This window comes from Schistocerca cancellata, chromosome 10 (assembly GCF_023864275.1).
Source record: "Schistocerca cancellata isolate TAMUIC-IGC-003103 chromosome 10, iqSchCanc2.1, whole genome shotgun sequence".
NCBI classification, from domain to species: Eukaryota; Metazoa; Arthropoda; class Insecta; order Orthoptera; family Acrididae; genus Schistocerca; species Schistocerca cancellata.
In genome coordinates this window covers 62,641,606-62,658,833 of record NC_064635.1, presented here as the reverse complement: position 1 = coordinate 62,658,833, position 17,228 = coordinate 62,641,606, and the positions used below count along the sequence as shown (strand labels likewise).

Genomic DNA, 17,228 nt, shown 5'->3' with positions numbered 1-17,228 from the left:
ACCAGGTATTCCTTCAAAACTTCCACACTCAGTCTTGTTTTCCACACCCATTGAATCTCTGCTGAGCTTTGTGTTGACTGGATGATGAACTAGAAACTCCCTTCACTCAAAGCAATTAGATGTGCAGATAAGGTAATGAGATATCACTTACTCTCTCCAAGCCAGTCTCCACTAAGAGCCCCATCATGGGTTATTAAACCACCAAACCCCATCACCATCATCGTATTAGTCTCATCATCAAAGTCACCAACTGGCAGTAAGTGCTGCCTCAGAGATCTGGCATTTGGTAGCTCTTTGCCTGTGACAGATTTCCTAGGTTCATTGATACCTGCAAGGAAACAAGTACAGTAGTAATTAATGAGAATCTCCAAAAATTCCACTGATTCAATCCCAAAGGAAAGGACAGCCACTGTAATCATCTTTTATACATTTCACATTTAAAAAAAGCTATTAGTCTCTATGCATCAAAGAAAAACTGCAATAATACTTATAATTCAGAAAGTCAATTTTCAGAAACCTTTATGTTGCAACACATTACATGTCTGAAATTCATTCATCGATTAAGTGATCATCCTTCACAAATACCATAAAGAAGAATAACCTTCAGGGATATGAAATGAGTGGAGGTATATGTTAAAATAAGACAAAGACATAACAGAAACTTAATTTGTATAGTATTGTACTAGCAACAAACTATTATAGGTCCTACTTTGAAGAAAGCTGCTGTTCATCTGCTATCAGTTGCTTAATATTTACTTGATTAAAGTTGTATTATTCACAGAGAATATTTTCTACATCTGTAAATACTTATTCTATTTATAGTATGTCAGTAGAGGAAAGTGCCCTCTTATGAACACCCCCCCCAACCTCCTGCAATGAGGCCAACCCTCTGGTCTCTTGGCTGTGCAGTCTCCTGAATTGTAATGAGGTCAAGTGTAAATATGTAAACAGCAATTTAGGCGTCTACCACTCTGCAACAGAGTGCACAAGTTACCCACTTCACTTGTTACTTGTCAGTTCATCATTACATATGTTGCCAATGGAAAAATGTGTAACGTTGTGTTATATTCTCACTTGTTTCTCCCAGATATTGGCAGGTAAGGCTTTCAAGCTGTATGTGTTCTGGAATAGTAAGGTTTAAGATTAATGTTTATTATTAACACTTTGCCTTCCGCATGTCTCGTACAAATGTATTTGCTTGGCACCACCAGTGCTAATTCGGATTACTTGGCTTGCACAGCCATTCTGGACATTATCGGGAGATTATAAATTGTTAAGTTTTACTAATCTCATCATTAGTTCTCATAAGTTCTCATTCCTTTTCCCCTACTTTCATTAGATTTTGATGATATAGATACATAAATAAATAAAAATTTGTTTGTTTCATATATTTGTTTGTTTGCATTGTACTTGGTACTTGTATTTCTCTTTCATATGATATCTAGAAAAACAGTCTCCAAGATGTAACACAACTCCACAAGACTTGCACATTATGTTTGTTGTTCTCCTTTTTTTGTGTTTGGAACATACATGGCAGTTTCTTCTTTTTCGTTTATTCATTTTGGAAATAAGTGTTGCTTCATGTGACCAGAAAGTCTGTCAACCAGATCATGAGGAGATGTACGTGATGTAGAGGCAACCTCCAAGTTTTGCTCAGAAGCAGGTACATGGCCTTTTATCCCTGAATCAGACACTTTCAATAAAAAATTGTGAAACTGGAGACTCTTGAGTCCTGTATTGAAATATAGACATGTACAGAATGAATTAAATAATGCACAATTTAAGAGGTACATGCAAACCTTTTTTGACTATTTTATGGTTTTTCTGTTTATAGAGCAATAACTCAAATATTGGTCTGCTCGATCCACTCCTTTCATGTATTTGTTGTAGTCTAATACACTTCCAGGTTTTTCCTTGTGTAATTGATTTTCCTACATTTTCTCTAAGTGTCAGTCAAAGGGGAATTATGTACTGTAGAGATCATACCTGTGCAAGTACCACTGCATTGATGACAAGCTGAAAACACATTGATTTTGCATGCTTTAATTTTTCCAGAAATCCTCTATTTTGCCGTATCATTCCACAAACTCAATTTTTTTTTTTTCAAGTAACTTCTCTGGAAGTACTACACTGTTATGATAATTATCCACGTAGAGGTGATGCCACTTTCCATAAGAAGGTATCAATAGTTTCATCAGTGGTTTCGCTAAAGGCTGTCCAGCCCCAGAATATATCTTGAATGAGAAAATGTATCCTGTACTCGAAACACACAGCATCTGAATGAGTATGCCATATTTTATAATTTTCGATGGTTTGTAAACTTGAAAATTTAATCATCCATGGCATGGTATCATTCCTTCATCTGAGATGTTTTAACTTGGATTAAAAGTTTCTTGAAACTTTTTGGAAAAATAATCAATTACAAATTGCACTTTGAAAAGCTGGTTGGCATTATCCAGTATATTGTTGTTGTTGGAAAAATGTAAAAATGATAATATTTGTCTGAATCACTTGCAGGACATCGTTTTGCTAAATATTGGTGTGTCTGTCAACGGATTTGTTGACCAATAATCATTGATCCTTGGTTTTTTTATACAATTCCCATAAGGATAGTAAGCCCAACCATTTTCTAAGTTTAGGTCCCATAACATTGACCAATTTGGCATTTTTTTAATCCAATTTCCTTCTATTGCAATTTTGACTGTGCTACTTGTTGGTTTCATTGCTAATATATTCAAATAGATCATTCCCAATATATAATTCTACAATATTCTTGACACTCTGTGTATCTTTGGGAAATATGTTTGGACCCAGAGATCATTAAAATTTATTATTGGTCCTCGGTAAATCAAAGTCTGACCACTGTGCACTGTCTTCTTCATCTGATTCAGTCAAATCAGTTTGTTCACCAAATTATTCTTGGACGTATTTCACTATTTTCCAACAATTCTGCTTCGCTTTCATTTTTTTGTTATCCCTGTCTTCTTCCAAATTGGCCAAGTCATTCAGAACGTAAGACATGATGTCCGCATATTCATCGTAAATAATTGTATTGTCCCTTTCATCTGAAATAATGAAATGGCACAAGTACTATAAAAACAAAAAACTGGTTGATGTGTATAACTTACTGTTACCTGAACAAAACACTAACAGAATGCAAAAGATACTAAAGTGCTGTCACCAGCCACTCCGTGATACCATGCTCATGACACCAATGTGGTGTCGTCAGGCACTGAGTGATACTATGCAGATGACACCACAGTGGTGTCACTGTCCATTGACTGCTATTTCACATACGACACCACTGTGGTGCCACCAGCCATTGACTGCAATTTCGTGCATGACATCACTGTGGTGTCGCCGGGCAGCATAATGTTAAATTGTTTCATTTAGATATCTGTTTAAAAATGTAGGCTGCAGTCACATAAACTGGATGTATCTTTTCAGTTGCTTAAACCAGACCACTTACTTTTTTTGTGTTTAAGGCCTGCCTTGATTAGTACATGCTCTTATTCTCTTGTGTTACTCAAGTGCAATTTTCAAAGAAAATATTTTTACATCCATAAGTACTGTGACCCATTTATAGTATATTTGTGTATTATTAATGGGTTGGACCAAAAGATGGAAACACCACAAGAAACACATGCTTGAACATAAATTCAGATGCTATCCAAGCCTGCAGGTTGTGCTGTTGTATTTGACCTTGAATGATGCCTGTGCAATATCCTCAATACATTGCATGTGCCAGTCATGATCAGAGCATTGTTCTCTGTAGTTATGAGTGCATTGTGTTGGAGCTAACTGAATTTGAATGCAGGCAATTGTTGGTGCTTGTAAGCATCGTAGACGAAGTGTTTGGTGTTTCAAGAGGCACTCCATTGAAGATTTCTACCACTTACAGGGAAGTGGAAACATTTCATCCACTAAGTCACAACACAGATGAAAATGTGTTGAATGATCATGACAAACAGTCATTGAATGGAATTTTCACAAAAATAAGTGAATGACAGCTGCTTGGACACTGCAGAGCTGAATGGCACACTCATAAAAACAGTCAGCATGAACAACCTGAAGAGATCTCCAGGAGCAGGGAATTGCAGGGTTAGGTGGGATTCCAAGACCACTCATCCATGGTGCAAATAATGTGTTGACAAAGCCATAAAATCTGGACTGTGGAACAACAAAAGGATGCCTTATGGTGGGATGAGTGTTGTTTTGCGCTTTTTCCAACTCCTGGATGCATTAACATCCCACGAGTGAAATGTGTCAATGGTTTGTGATGATTTGGGCAGCCATATTGTGGTATTCTGTGGGCCCCAGGGTTACTCTGTAAGCTTACATTACTGCTGAGGACTGTGTGATCGTTTTGGCTGATCAGGTACATCTCGTGATACAATGTTTTTTCCCCAATGCTGATTCTGTGTTCCATGATAATAGGGTTCCTGTTCACATGGCCTGCATCATCCAGGGCTGGTTTTGTGACCATAAGGCTGAAACAACACATCTCCGCTGCCCACCAAAGTCACCACATCTAAATATTACTGAGCCTTCATCGTCTACTTGGGAGAGACTGGTGTGTGTTTTACATCGACATCATTGTTACATGAGCTTGCCACTATTTTCCAGCTAGAATGGTATAAGAGTACCTCAGAAACCATTTGCTCTGATAGCTGAGTGGTCAGCGCGATAGATTGCCGTCCTACGATTCCCAGCTGGGTCGGGGATTTTCTTCGATCGGGGACTGGGTGTCGTGTTGTCTTCATCATCATTTTGTCCCCATCTGGCACACAGGTCGCCCAATGTGGCATCGAATGTAGTAAGACATGCAGCGAGGTGGCTGGATTGGCCCCGTAGGGGGCCTCCCGGTCAATGATGCCAAACGCTCATTTCCATTTTACCTTGAGAACCGTGCAGGACCTGTATTTACCCATTATGAGGTGACTGGACCAAGGTGGTTTGACCTGCCCCATAAGGGAGCTCCTGGTCAATGACGAAAAACACTCATTTCCATTTTACCTTGTAAACCATGCAGGACCTGTATTTACCCATTATGAGGTGACTGGAAGCTGTTTTGAATGCCAGTGGTTTTACTGAGGCATATTTGGTGTGGTAATGTGTTTGTGATGGACCATATTTTTGTGCAGCCATGTAATTGTCACACAGCTTTACAACAAACATTGCTACTTGCCCTGTAGCTAACAGAACTTTTCAATCCCTGAGTCGACATTTTCAGATGATTTGTAGGAACAGCGGCTAATGGGGTAAAATTATGATTTGCTGATGAAGTCATAGGGGTTCCCAATTTCTTACTTTATGTTGAGATGGGAGTTTGTTGAATGTTTTATGACCAGAACACATTAATTTGTCCTTAAACCTTGTCAAGGAAGTGAAGTCCAGAAAATGCACCGGGCAGTAAGCTCAAGTACAAGTACTGGTATTGTCTTGCTTCCTCCATTCCCTGTTTACATTATGCATTAATTCTGTATCAGTTTCCTTTCTGGTTTTTATCTCCTTAAATTTTCATTTTATTTTTTCATATACCTTTCAAAAATGTTCTCTTCGCCATTTCATCCATTAAAACTGCTCAGTCTTGTTTTCTTTTCTTTGCATTTACTCACATTTTCTTCCTGTTTAAGAATGGTGCAATTAATTTTCAGCTGAGTTGATCCCTTCCTGTTGCCATACTTTCCAGCTGATAAATATATTGGTTAAATAAAGTGGAACGCCAGAATACATCAAAATCTCAATGAAGGTGCAGATTATGTGGTTTATGAACTATCTGTACAGACTAAGGCAATTTTTGAAAAATAAAACTATGAAACCTGAGATATTCTGCTATAATTAGAACCAAAACTTTCATTTTGAGTACAGTGTTATGTTTGTGACTTCAAGTTTTGCAACAGGAGGAGAGTGAAGATGAGGCAATCAAGGAATCCACTATAATGCACACCAATGTACTGAAATGCATTGATCTGTTCTTAGAGTATGCAGCAATTTGTTTGCCCAAACCAACTCTCCTAAAACTGATAGTCACTGTGAAAAAAATGGATAAAAAACAGAAACATAAAATATTGAATGATATTTTCCCAAAAATGAACTGAAAGAAACTGATGCAAAATGTAGTGTATTTTATAAATAAGTTGTCTGTTTTTATTAAGCAGTGCATAAAATATGAGGTTGTCTTCCAAATGTGATGAAACATATTTTGTAAATACAATAAGTGGGAGTGTAGAAAGAGGATGAAAATTAAGTGGACTGATAAGAAATGAGAAGGTTTTCTACAGATTTGGTAGGAAGAGAAACATGTGGAAAATATTGATAAGAAGAATGAACAGGGTGGTAGGACGTGTGTTAAGACATCCAGAAATGGCTTCAGTGGTACTTGAGAAAGCTGTAGTGGATAAAAACTGCAGGTGAAGACAGAGACTGGAATATATAATATTGAGGAATGTGTAATGGAGGATAATGGTTGAAAATGCTGTTTTAAGGTGAAGAGGTTGACACAGGAGAGTGATTTGTGTTGGGATGCATTAAACCAATCAGAAAATTGATGGTAAAAAGAGTTTCTGGTAAAAACATGTATTTTGGATTATCCTCATTTTTAGGTTATCTGTGCAATCTCATGTCTACATTAACACAGATAATTACAAGTTTGCTGTAATACCATAACAGACCTGTTGAGTGAGTGTCTCACTTCCATTATCTTGGCCACAATGCAACTTAAAGCACTGGTACTGATATTGGCTGTAGACTGAGTAAGTACGAAGCCATAGGTGGAACAGTCCAAAGTACATTATCTAAGAGCTCAAGATAAGAGAAAAGAATGAAGTTTTGTAAAGTGCTGGTTGGCTGTGGCAGTTTAGCTGTATGGCTAAGAGGCATGAGTGATGAGTGATAAAAACTTAGATGTGGGAACCAGAAATGAGATTCTGGACATCTATGAAAGGCTGAATGAGACTAGATACATTTAAAAATGATTATGTGCACACAGGATTTAATATTTTTGAAATAGATGATGGAATCAATGAAACTAAAGAAAGATAGCTCTAGCACTGGAACATAATGCAAAAAAGAAGAAGCCAAAAGGTTTTTTGTCATATAGACTGGGTGGTAAAGGAGATGAAGAAAACGCTGGCAACAACTTTGTTTGTGGCTGGGACAAGCAAATCAGCTAGTTCTTGGAAGAACAAAAAGGAGAAAAAGAAGAAAGCTTACTGAAACGTCAATGTAGATGAGATCAATGAAGATGTGAAATCTAGTTCCATTTGCAATAATACAACTCCTAACATGATTATCATTTTTTTTTCTCTTTTGTGGTCTATTTTCCACATATAATACATATAGAACATAAGTATGAAATCTCCAAACTCTCATCCATTTTGTAATTTTTCAAAACTTCATTATTCAGTGTATATTTACAAGCTGCTGACAATAATGGTATAAATAACTTATTGAGAAACATTTCATTTGAAGAAATATTGTGTGCAGGGGTATCGTACAGTATGGAGAGTTCTGTCAGTCAGTAGGTAGCGAGCATTCAAGGTACAGAATCACTATGTTGTCTGTGACTGAGTCCATTGCCAGCAATCAATAAGTGCAAACACTGTCTAATGTTCCATGCCAGCAACTATTAGGTCCCAGTACTCATCTTATGAAATTCTATATTAATCAGGCACTCAGTTATTGAGTGACATCTAACTTAACTGTACAATTCCGTGGCAGCAGTCTATAGTTGAACTATACAAATACAGTCATTGAGTGGAGGCAGACTACAATTCTCACTTCTATTTGAGTTACTGATCTTCTGAATCAAAGAAGTAAGAACTAATAGTCAGCTGACTATCATCATGAGTGACAATCTTGACAAACATACATAAATGTGAGAAGCTATTCTCTCAGTTTTATGTGCAAGTATTTAATAAAGTCACTTCAGAATTCTTTCAGTCAATGAATGAACACCGAAGAGAAGAAAAATATTGTTGAAGAATACATTTTCCAGACCATCGAGCTTAGAGACATAGTGACACAAAATGGTGTCAATGAAGCAATGTTCACAAAGGCTGAACGGACAGTGTGAATAACTATTGTGACAAATGAAAATTTATGCCAACCTTGGACATTGAAAACACATTTCCTGTCTACTGCGAGTAGTTGCCTCAATTGTTATGCCATCAGGAAATGGCTCTGGGCCTGATGTAGACTTCAGTTGTCACTGGTTTCCCTCCAATTACTTCTAAACAATACAACAAGAAATGTGCACATGAAGTGTGCTGTAATGGCGCTTCTGGTGAAAGAAATGTGCTGGAGAATCATATCATACCTTGTCACAATGGTTTCCACTGCCTGATAAAACAAATTTGAAGCACCCAAAAGTCGAGTAGGACATGAAATGTGGCTTCATGGCTTTAGAAGGTATGTAATTTTATTTAACTGATTACAAACTTGAGTCAGATTTACAAAGAACTTTTCAGTGCTAGAGCATCTATCAGTATGATGTTGCATCCTCTTTGGCTTGGATGCATTCATTGTTTTGGTTGGAAAGTGTGTCACAAAGCCATAGCAGCCTCTCCTGAGGTAAGCTGTCCCACAACTATTGTAACTAGTCTGCGATATTCTGAATACTGGCTCTGGGATACAGTTGACAGGCAAGCCGTCCCATACATGTTCTATAAGGGGCAGATCTGGGGATCTTGCTGGCATGGGAGTGTCTCAACATGTTGCAGAAACTTCATAGAGTCATGTGCTGTGTGTGGGCATGCCCTGTTCTGCTGAAAAACTGCACTGCGATATTGTTGCATGAGAGGTAAATTTGGGGATGCAGGATGACAGTGACATGCCACTGTGTCATCATAGTTATCTTGCTCACTATATGACGACGTTCCCTGCTTTCTCCCTACATTGGTTGTCCTTGGTGCCGACATACTGGCTGAAAAAATAGGGGGTGGATGTGCAACTACTGTCTACTGTAAATGATGTAGCCGACAGATGCACGGTAGCGTTTCCAGTCTTTTACTTTTACTGTTTGCAACCCCCCAATAATACACAGTTATATGGTCAGTGCAATATTGTTTAACCTTCGATAAGGCTCATTAATATATTCCAGGCAAACATCCACATACTGCTACAATAGTTTGCTGTTGAATATCTATGAGCAGTAAAAACATAACCACATAATTCACGTGTTCTTGAAGAATAGGAGGGTGCGTATGGAGCAGACACTGTCATCATCTTAACACACGGTCTAATTGTGTAACACTTATTTCACAGTTAAGTTGAAGCATTGTTGTTGTTCTAACCAACACAGGTTCCTTGTTTGAAATTTGGCTGTGGACTGAATGTCTCAGGACTAAAATTTGGGACCTTAAATATTCTCACAATAATAAGGGCTGAAACTACACATTGTTCAAAGTTTAGTTTACAGAAACTACAATTAAAACTAAACTCATTAAATTAACTGAATACATCGAAACATTAGTTCTTTTTAGCAGTTTCTTCCACTGCAAGAGTTAGTCTGAGTTATTTGTTTAAATCATGAAATTAACAAATATAAGTGCACAAACAATACTTTGGACAAAACTGTTAATTACTTTGGAATTAATTATGGGCTGGCTTTGCTAACATGGTTTTGAATACAGCCAAATAGATACTTCAAGATTACTAGCATTTTGTCTTCCAAATGTTTATAATTGGTACAGAATTTTTATTTGTGAATTAGAAAGTCAATAACAAACATGAAAATAAGCACAAAATTAGATCTTGTGCTATATTCTTTAAAATTGAGGGCCATCCTTTCTCTTTCATGAAAGTGCAGATTACACTCATGTATGCTAATGGTAATTAGGTAAAAATGAAAAACGGATTTAAGGAGACAGATGGCAACACAAGATGGGAAGTAAAAATATCCCAGCTTGCTTCATCACAACATGAGTATGTGGTGTCTCAGTGTCCTTCACAGCAACATCCAGTGCTGTTCACATCCTTTACGTATCCTGTCAAGCCTGCTAACAACAATTAATGGGAACAACATTAACACGTGTCGCTGACCGTCCTATCTGCTACAGAGTGATGCTGCTTTCATCATTTATGTACTGACTGACAGTGTGTATGTGAAAGAAGTTGCGTTGACATCTGACTGTGTCTTCTGGATCTACAATTTGACCTTGTAGGATTACATCATCAACAAATGTAGGCTTGATGTAGAACATGTCAAAAACAGGGAACATCCACTATAACTTATTTTATAAGAAGAAATCATTTTGATTACACTCTCTGACACCACCGATTACAAAGAACAATACATACTAATTTAATTTAATAGGTATTCTTTCACACTGTAAATTTCCTTTTTCAGCAGATAGTCTTTAGCTTCTTTGTAAAGCTAGTTTCATGTTTATTATCACAAGTTTTTGGTGGACTTTTGAATAACGTGGTATCTGAGTACCGAGGTCCTGTTTCAAGGACTGACAGTCAGTGGACTGTGCCATGTATCTCATTCTTCCTCCATGTGTTTTGGGTGTGTACACTAGCTACCACTCTGAACTATATCTTCACACAAAACAAGAAACAAACATCATCCAAACAGGCCTTGAAGGACATCATGTCATTCTCAGCACTTAGGTGTCACGAGATGCAGATATGGAGGGGCATGTGATCAGCACACCACTACCCCAGCTGTTGTCAGTTTTTGTGACCGGTGTTGCTACTCCTCAATCAACTAGCTTGTCGATTGGCCTCAGGAGGGCTCAGTGCACCCCACTTGCCGACAACACTCGACAGAGCCAGACGGTGGCCCATCCGAATGCTAGCCGAGCCTGACAGGGCTTAACTTCGGTGATCTGATGGGAAACGGTGGTACCACTGCAGCACAGCCGTTGGCATATCTTGACACAGTCATATACAGTCATGAGTAAAGTAGCCTCTGGCTGTGGGAAGGTTTTACAGTTATAAAACCTTCTGACAGCCAGAGGCTATTTTATTTGTAATTAACAATCTGAATTACCTTTTCTGAAATTTGTTATTGTTTTATAACTATTCACAAAGACGTAAATGCAAGGCTACCTAGATTTTCAAACCGGTTTCAGTATCTTTCAGAAATTTTCCTTCTCAAAATGATTCTAAATGTTTTGTTCATTTTTCATTAGCTGCCTTTACAGAAATATATCCTCATCTTTCAGACTGTTCCACATTTTGGTTACTGCTCAGTATTGTGATGTCACCTGCATAGAATATTGTTATCTATTTCTCACCACCACCTATAACATTTACAAACAGATTAAAATGCTCTTCAGGTTTGTTTACTAAAGGCTGGCCATAGAACTGAAGATGGTCACTGATGACCAAAACGTGTTATGATTGTGTCATAAGAATTGCTTGTGTCAAAAATTAAGATGAAAAGTGGCACTCCATATTAGATGGCTTTGGTTTTTGGCTAGTATCAAATTAAATTAATTTAAATGAAATTTATGGAGCCAGTGGGGATGAACTCACTGAAGAAGTAATTAAATGAGGTGGTATTATTGCAAACCATTTGGAAATGTTAAACCTACAATTTAGTGAACATGTCATAACAAATACAAGCAACTGCTGCACTACAGTTCAGTACATGAGTTAATTTGTTGAAGATAACTATAGTAGAGTATATCACGGTGCATCACAAAATCCATTCCTTCCAGTGGTGGTATCTCCACTGATCCTATGATAGAATCTCTAGTTGCAGTGTACAGAAGACAAAACAGGAATGATCAGTGACAATTGAAAGCTCAAGTCATACATGTAAGTATGCCCAGAAAACCTGTTGGTTAAGCTAATTGCTCACGATAATGAATAAATTGCAGTATCGCAGAAATTTTCATTTGTTATTGCATATTCATGCAAATGTTTCATGAGCCATGAGCCAATTATTATTCAACTGCATGGGTATGTAGTGCTTAAAGCTTCAGTTCAGGATATCAGAAAAAAAACAGTGCTATCTATTTGTGCATTAAATTTCTTACCATCATGGAACACTGGTTGCATGAGACGTGAGTATGGAGTGTCCAGCATTCCCCACATTGGATGTTCCAGATTGTTACATGATCCATTATGTGTTCTGTAGATACTGGAAACATTGCACCTTGGTGTTTGTAGAACATGAGATGGGTCTGCAGGAACTTTTATAGAAGTCAGCAAGTCTCCCATGGAATCTGGATGTATGTTAAATCTGTGAAAAAATTGTAGTCCAAGTGAGTTAAACCCTGTAGTATCTTCAAAATTTACGACAGATTCATCTAACTTATTATGATATACTGATTGTTTCATTTTACCTTTAGATGCAGTGAGTGATTCAGATGCTGTAAAAGTCATGGTCAGTTTTGCTTTGCACCCCTTCAGCATGTGTTCAGTTTTAACTTCTACTTGAAATATTCTCAGATTAAAACAGAAATTTTTACTTACAAGTCTACCAAAATATTTATATATGTGATCTATATAGGCTGATCAGTCACAACATTATGACCACTGATCTACTATCAATATAAACCCATCCAGGTGATGGCAGTGTCACCTGGTGAGGAATGACTGCCAGTCAGACAAACACATGGTGCATGCAATGTCAGTGAGTGTGCTGTCCATATGTAGAATGGGGAAGGTGCGTGGGCTGTCTGAGTTTAACTGAAGGCAGATTGTGATGGCCCAGAGGCCTGGCACAAACATTTTAGAAACTGCACAACTTGTTGGGTGTTTGAGGAGAGCTGTGGTTAAGTGTCTTCAACACATGACAAGACTAAGGTGAAACCATGTTCAGATGTCATGGGATTGGGCAGATACCTCTCATTACAGATGTCGGATGTCATAGGCTGTGCAGACTTGCATTCAGGACAGGCAGTGAACTGTGGCAGAACTAACATCAGACTTTAACGATGGGCGGAGTACAAGTGTGTCTAAACACAGAGTGCACCAAACACTCCTAATGATGGGCCTCCGCAGCCGATGACCCAGTGTTAATGCAACCCAATGTCAACATCACAACGTCGCTAACTATAAGTGAAATGGGCGTGTGACTATCAGAATGGGTAAGTGACTATCAGCACTGGATGTTGGCACAGCGGCAGAGCATTGCATGGTCTGATCAATCCTGATACCATCTTCATCGTGCCAACAGGAGGGCACAAGTCCGTCGTCTCCCAGGGGAAATGCTCCTTGACACCTATACTGCAGGACGGAGGTGAGCTGGTGGCAGCTCCATTATGCTCTGGTGAACATTCACGGGGGCATCCATGGGTCTAGTGGAGCTCATGTAAGGTGCTATGAAGGCCAAGGAGTATCGTATACGGATTGCAGTCTGTGGCTGACGATCATGTTTTCCAACAGCAGTGGCATTTTTCAACAAGATATTGTGCCATCTCCCAAGGCCAGGAGTGTGATGAAGTGGTTCAACGAACACTGTGGCAAGTTCCACATGATAAGCTGCCCCCCCCCCCTCTCAGTTTGCCAGATCTGAACCCTACCAAACACCCAAACACATTTGGGATGTGATTGCATGCAGTGTCAGAGCTCTTCTTTTGCTTTCCTGGAATTTATGGAAATTAGGTGACTTGTGTGTGCAGATGTGGTGCCAACTCCCCTCCCCCCCCCCCCCCCAGCCCCCCTCCCAGTGACCCTATTACTTCCATACCATGATGCATCACATTTGTAATCCAAATTTTTAATGTGTTTATGTCACACAATTGGCCAAGAATTGTGAAACAAAGCAGAGTCTGCCAGGCTTGCTAACAGTTCCTTTCATTTACAAAGTAAATGTGGCATTACTAATCAACACATCCTAGAAAGTGATAAGGTAATTTGTCATTCTTGATTGGGCCACAATAATACAAGAGACATGATCACTGTGCTCAAAAATGAGCATGTAACAGGTAGGAAATTCAATAGCAATGTTGATTTCTCAAAATCCACTTGTTTTGAAGGCATAATAATGTTCATTAGTTTCCCAAGATGACATGAAAAAGCAAATAAACACCTGTAATTAATCCATTATTATGTCTGTCAACCAGTGATGAAAACGCCTCAAGCTAGTGCAAGACTTTGTGGCTTCCATAGATGATCAGAGAAGATGTAATCATATGTTCTTCCTTCATTACAAGGGAGAGGTTTCTGACAAGTTAATCAAATTCATGATGATGGCAGAAAATCTGATTGGTCATAAGATTAAGTCCAGTATATCAGATATGATAAAGAGTAGCTCAATGAGACAATGGTTTCAATCCTCAGAGCGGTAGGCACACAACAAGATGGCAAAATAGTATTGCAGAACAGAATAAGCATACCTTAGACCTTGGTCAAAACAATTCCCTGCATTTCAGTTGAATCAGGACCACCATCAGCATTTTGGACTGAGACCATCAACAATGCACACAACACCCAAACTTGTTGCTTGACATAAATTCTTAGATAACAGAGTGCCATGTGAAAAGTGGTTGAAGAGAATGTCATATTAGAAGTAGAGGAAGATTATCTTAACACATCTCATCTTTGCAAATTTGGTTGTAGTCACACAGGACAAATTCACAAAGAAAGAAAAATTCAGACCTAATGTTAAACATTGAATTTTTGTAGGCTATTCTGACCACACTAAAGCCTATCGAGTGTGGGTATAAAAGGATCACAGAATCTACATTTCAACAGAATCCAAGGTCGTTTCTCATGACAGCCATGAACTGAGGCAGATTTTTGTGGCTTTCCATAAAGGAAACACAGGTCAACACCAAGTAGGAGGCATCAAACTTGGGAGGAGAATCCAGGGGCCTTCCATGCACCAAATTTGAGCTACCACCTGATGGAGCACAATTCTACATAGGGAAAGTGGTTATCACTGAAACAACTGGTTTTCAGTTAGACTGGTCTTTTTCGTCTCTGGGTTAACCTGAATGTTACAAGCTTTTAAATTATTCTGTTACAATGATTACCTTGCTGTTTTATTGTTTCATAAAAATGGCAGATGAATAATAAGCATGTGTGTCAAATTTGTAGCATTTTTTCTTAAATTATTTTGAGTGAAGAATTTGTTTTGCAGTCAGTTATATTTACCTACTTTTTAACAGGAACGTGCTTTAAAAATATTCAAATGAACAATTAAGATAGCAGGCAAAACATAACATTTAGCAGAACTTTTATCATGACAATAGTTAAAATTTCTATAATGAATTAATCCATTGGCCAGTATTATTGTCCAAACTGTTCACAAATATTCTTTCTATAATGTGTTGATCTTTAAGTCAACTGCTTGCACCAGAAACTATACCATTTAAAGATGATAGCAATCTCTCAGAACCCAAAGAACTTCTCATCAAAGATAAATATATTTCTGGCTAAAAATGACAAGTGTGTGGCATACACCTTTTACTCTCCTGCCAAAAAACAAAAGCATCACTGCTTCTGGACAATGAAGGATGCTGAAAGTAAAGCTGTACATCACTCAGAAACAAACTTTAAGGCTCCACTAGACAACTCTATACTACTTACGGCTCATGTGATGACCAAAGAGGATTTCCAGTTGTTCTGACCTCCTGCCTTTGAAGTAAAGATGAAAGTAAGCAAACTTGCCCAAAGTTATTTACATCTGAGGTCAAATTTGCAAAGGCTTTCAGGGCAGTGAGGAAGGCATATTTGAGAACAGTCACTAAGTGGACAATAAGATTTCCTGTAATTTACTTGTTTCCAGAAACCTCCTTTGCGGCTTTTTTGAAAGATATTAAAATAGCCAACATTTCTGACAACAATTCAATGCAGTTCAATACTTCTGGAGTAGGTATGGTGTCATAATGGAAAACAATAGACACCTGAAGACATCAGTGAGAAATTGCCACATAGACCAGGTGGGGGCAGATCTTGCACACTGCACACACATGCATACTGTGCCGAACAGAGACAGGCACATTATTGTATCACCAGTGCTGTACCATTTCTTATATTGTGTGTTTGTTGCTCATTTCTATCTGTCAGCATTGTTATTTAAATAGCAGTGATAGCTTTCCGAGTGTAAGACCACTGACTAATGGAGAAGATGTTTAAATTAATGGTGTCAACTTCACTTCAGATATAGCTGAGACTAACATCAACAATACACTAAATGGGCCAGATCATTGTGAGTGGTCCAAAGTCATATACAACGAGGTCAGATCAGTAGTCACAAAAATACTTGGGACATTGTTGGAAGGTCAGCAAGTAATGAAGTAATTGCCTGTGGAACCAATATGTGAAAAAGCACTGTAATGATGATTCCTTATTTTGGAGAAAAGCAAGAACAGTAGGATTCAACCTACATTGGGAAATTATTTTTATTGACATGTTTGTCCCAGTTGCAATGACTGAGTCATTTGGGCTACTCGTGGTTCTGCCAGTCAAATATGGAAACACCTGCTGCTATACTTAATTGTGACATTGACACAGAAGTATTTGTGGAACAGATGGAATTATTGGTTGAAGCCTCACAAAGTATGACACAGATTGAGAAAGATGATTACATCATCAAGAAGGCTACACTCCCACTGTAAAAAATCTGGTAATTAAATGCATCAATTGAGGAAATAATTTATAAATTTTGCCAGCAGGATCCACGCAGCATGTCATGTAGAATGCAACTCTAAAATCAATGATTGCAATAAACAAATGCTGCTGTGTATATTTATGTGGACAGTCAAATGGTTCAAATAATTTTGAGCACTATGGGACTTAACTTCTGAGGTCATCAGTCCCCTAGAACTTAGAACTACTTAAACCTAATGAACCTAAGGACATCACACACATCCATGCCCGAGGCCGGAATTGAACCTGTGACCGTAGCGGTCGTGCGGTTCCAGACTGTAGCGCCTAGAACCGCTCAGCCACTCTGGCTGGCGTGAACAGTCAACAACAAAAATCTAGTGCTTCACATATTTAGGTGGACAAATCATAATTGCTTCATTGGACCCCGACAGGGCAAATCAAACCAATGATGAGCCGTCTTTCACATTTAATGCTGAGGACCTTAGGAGTATGTGATATTATCTGGGTATCAAAGCCAATTAGTCAGATGACGAAGTAGCTGTGTTACAGAAGTATTCGATCAACTCAGAATTATAGAATGCAAGGCAGTGAGGACTTGTAACAGTTGGGGATAGTCTGAAAGAATGGGTGAAATCCTACTGGTGGCATATTAACCATCTAACTTTACCTGATTCCCTAACTGACACTTGCTTGGCAGATCTCAGATGAGC

At 38.3% G+C, this 17,228-nt stretch overlaps 1 protein-coding gene across 1 annotated transcript in view; it reads right to left on the bottom strand.

The window, feature by feature from the left end:
• LOC126106818 (peroxidase-like) overlaps positions 1–17,228 on the bottom strand; it is a 670,034-nt gene that overhangs the window by 240,885 nt on the left and 411,921 nt on the right. Inside the window, exons 4-5 of the mRNA XM_049913211.1 lie at positions 11,994–12,199; positions 152–328 (exon numbers count right to left, since the gene is read on the bottom strand). Of these exons, the coding sequence (XP_049769168.1) occupies positions 152–328; positions 11,994–12,199 (383 nt within the window). The remainder of the gene's footprint in view (positions 1–151; positions 329–11,993; positions 12,200–17,228) is intronic.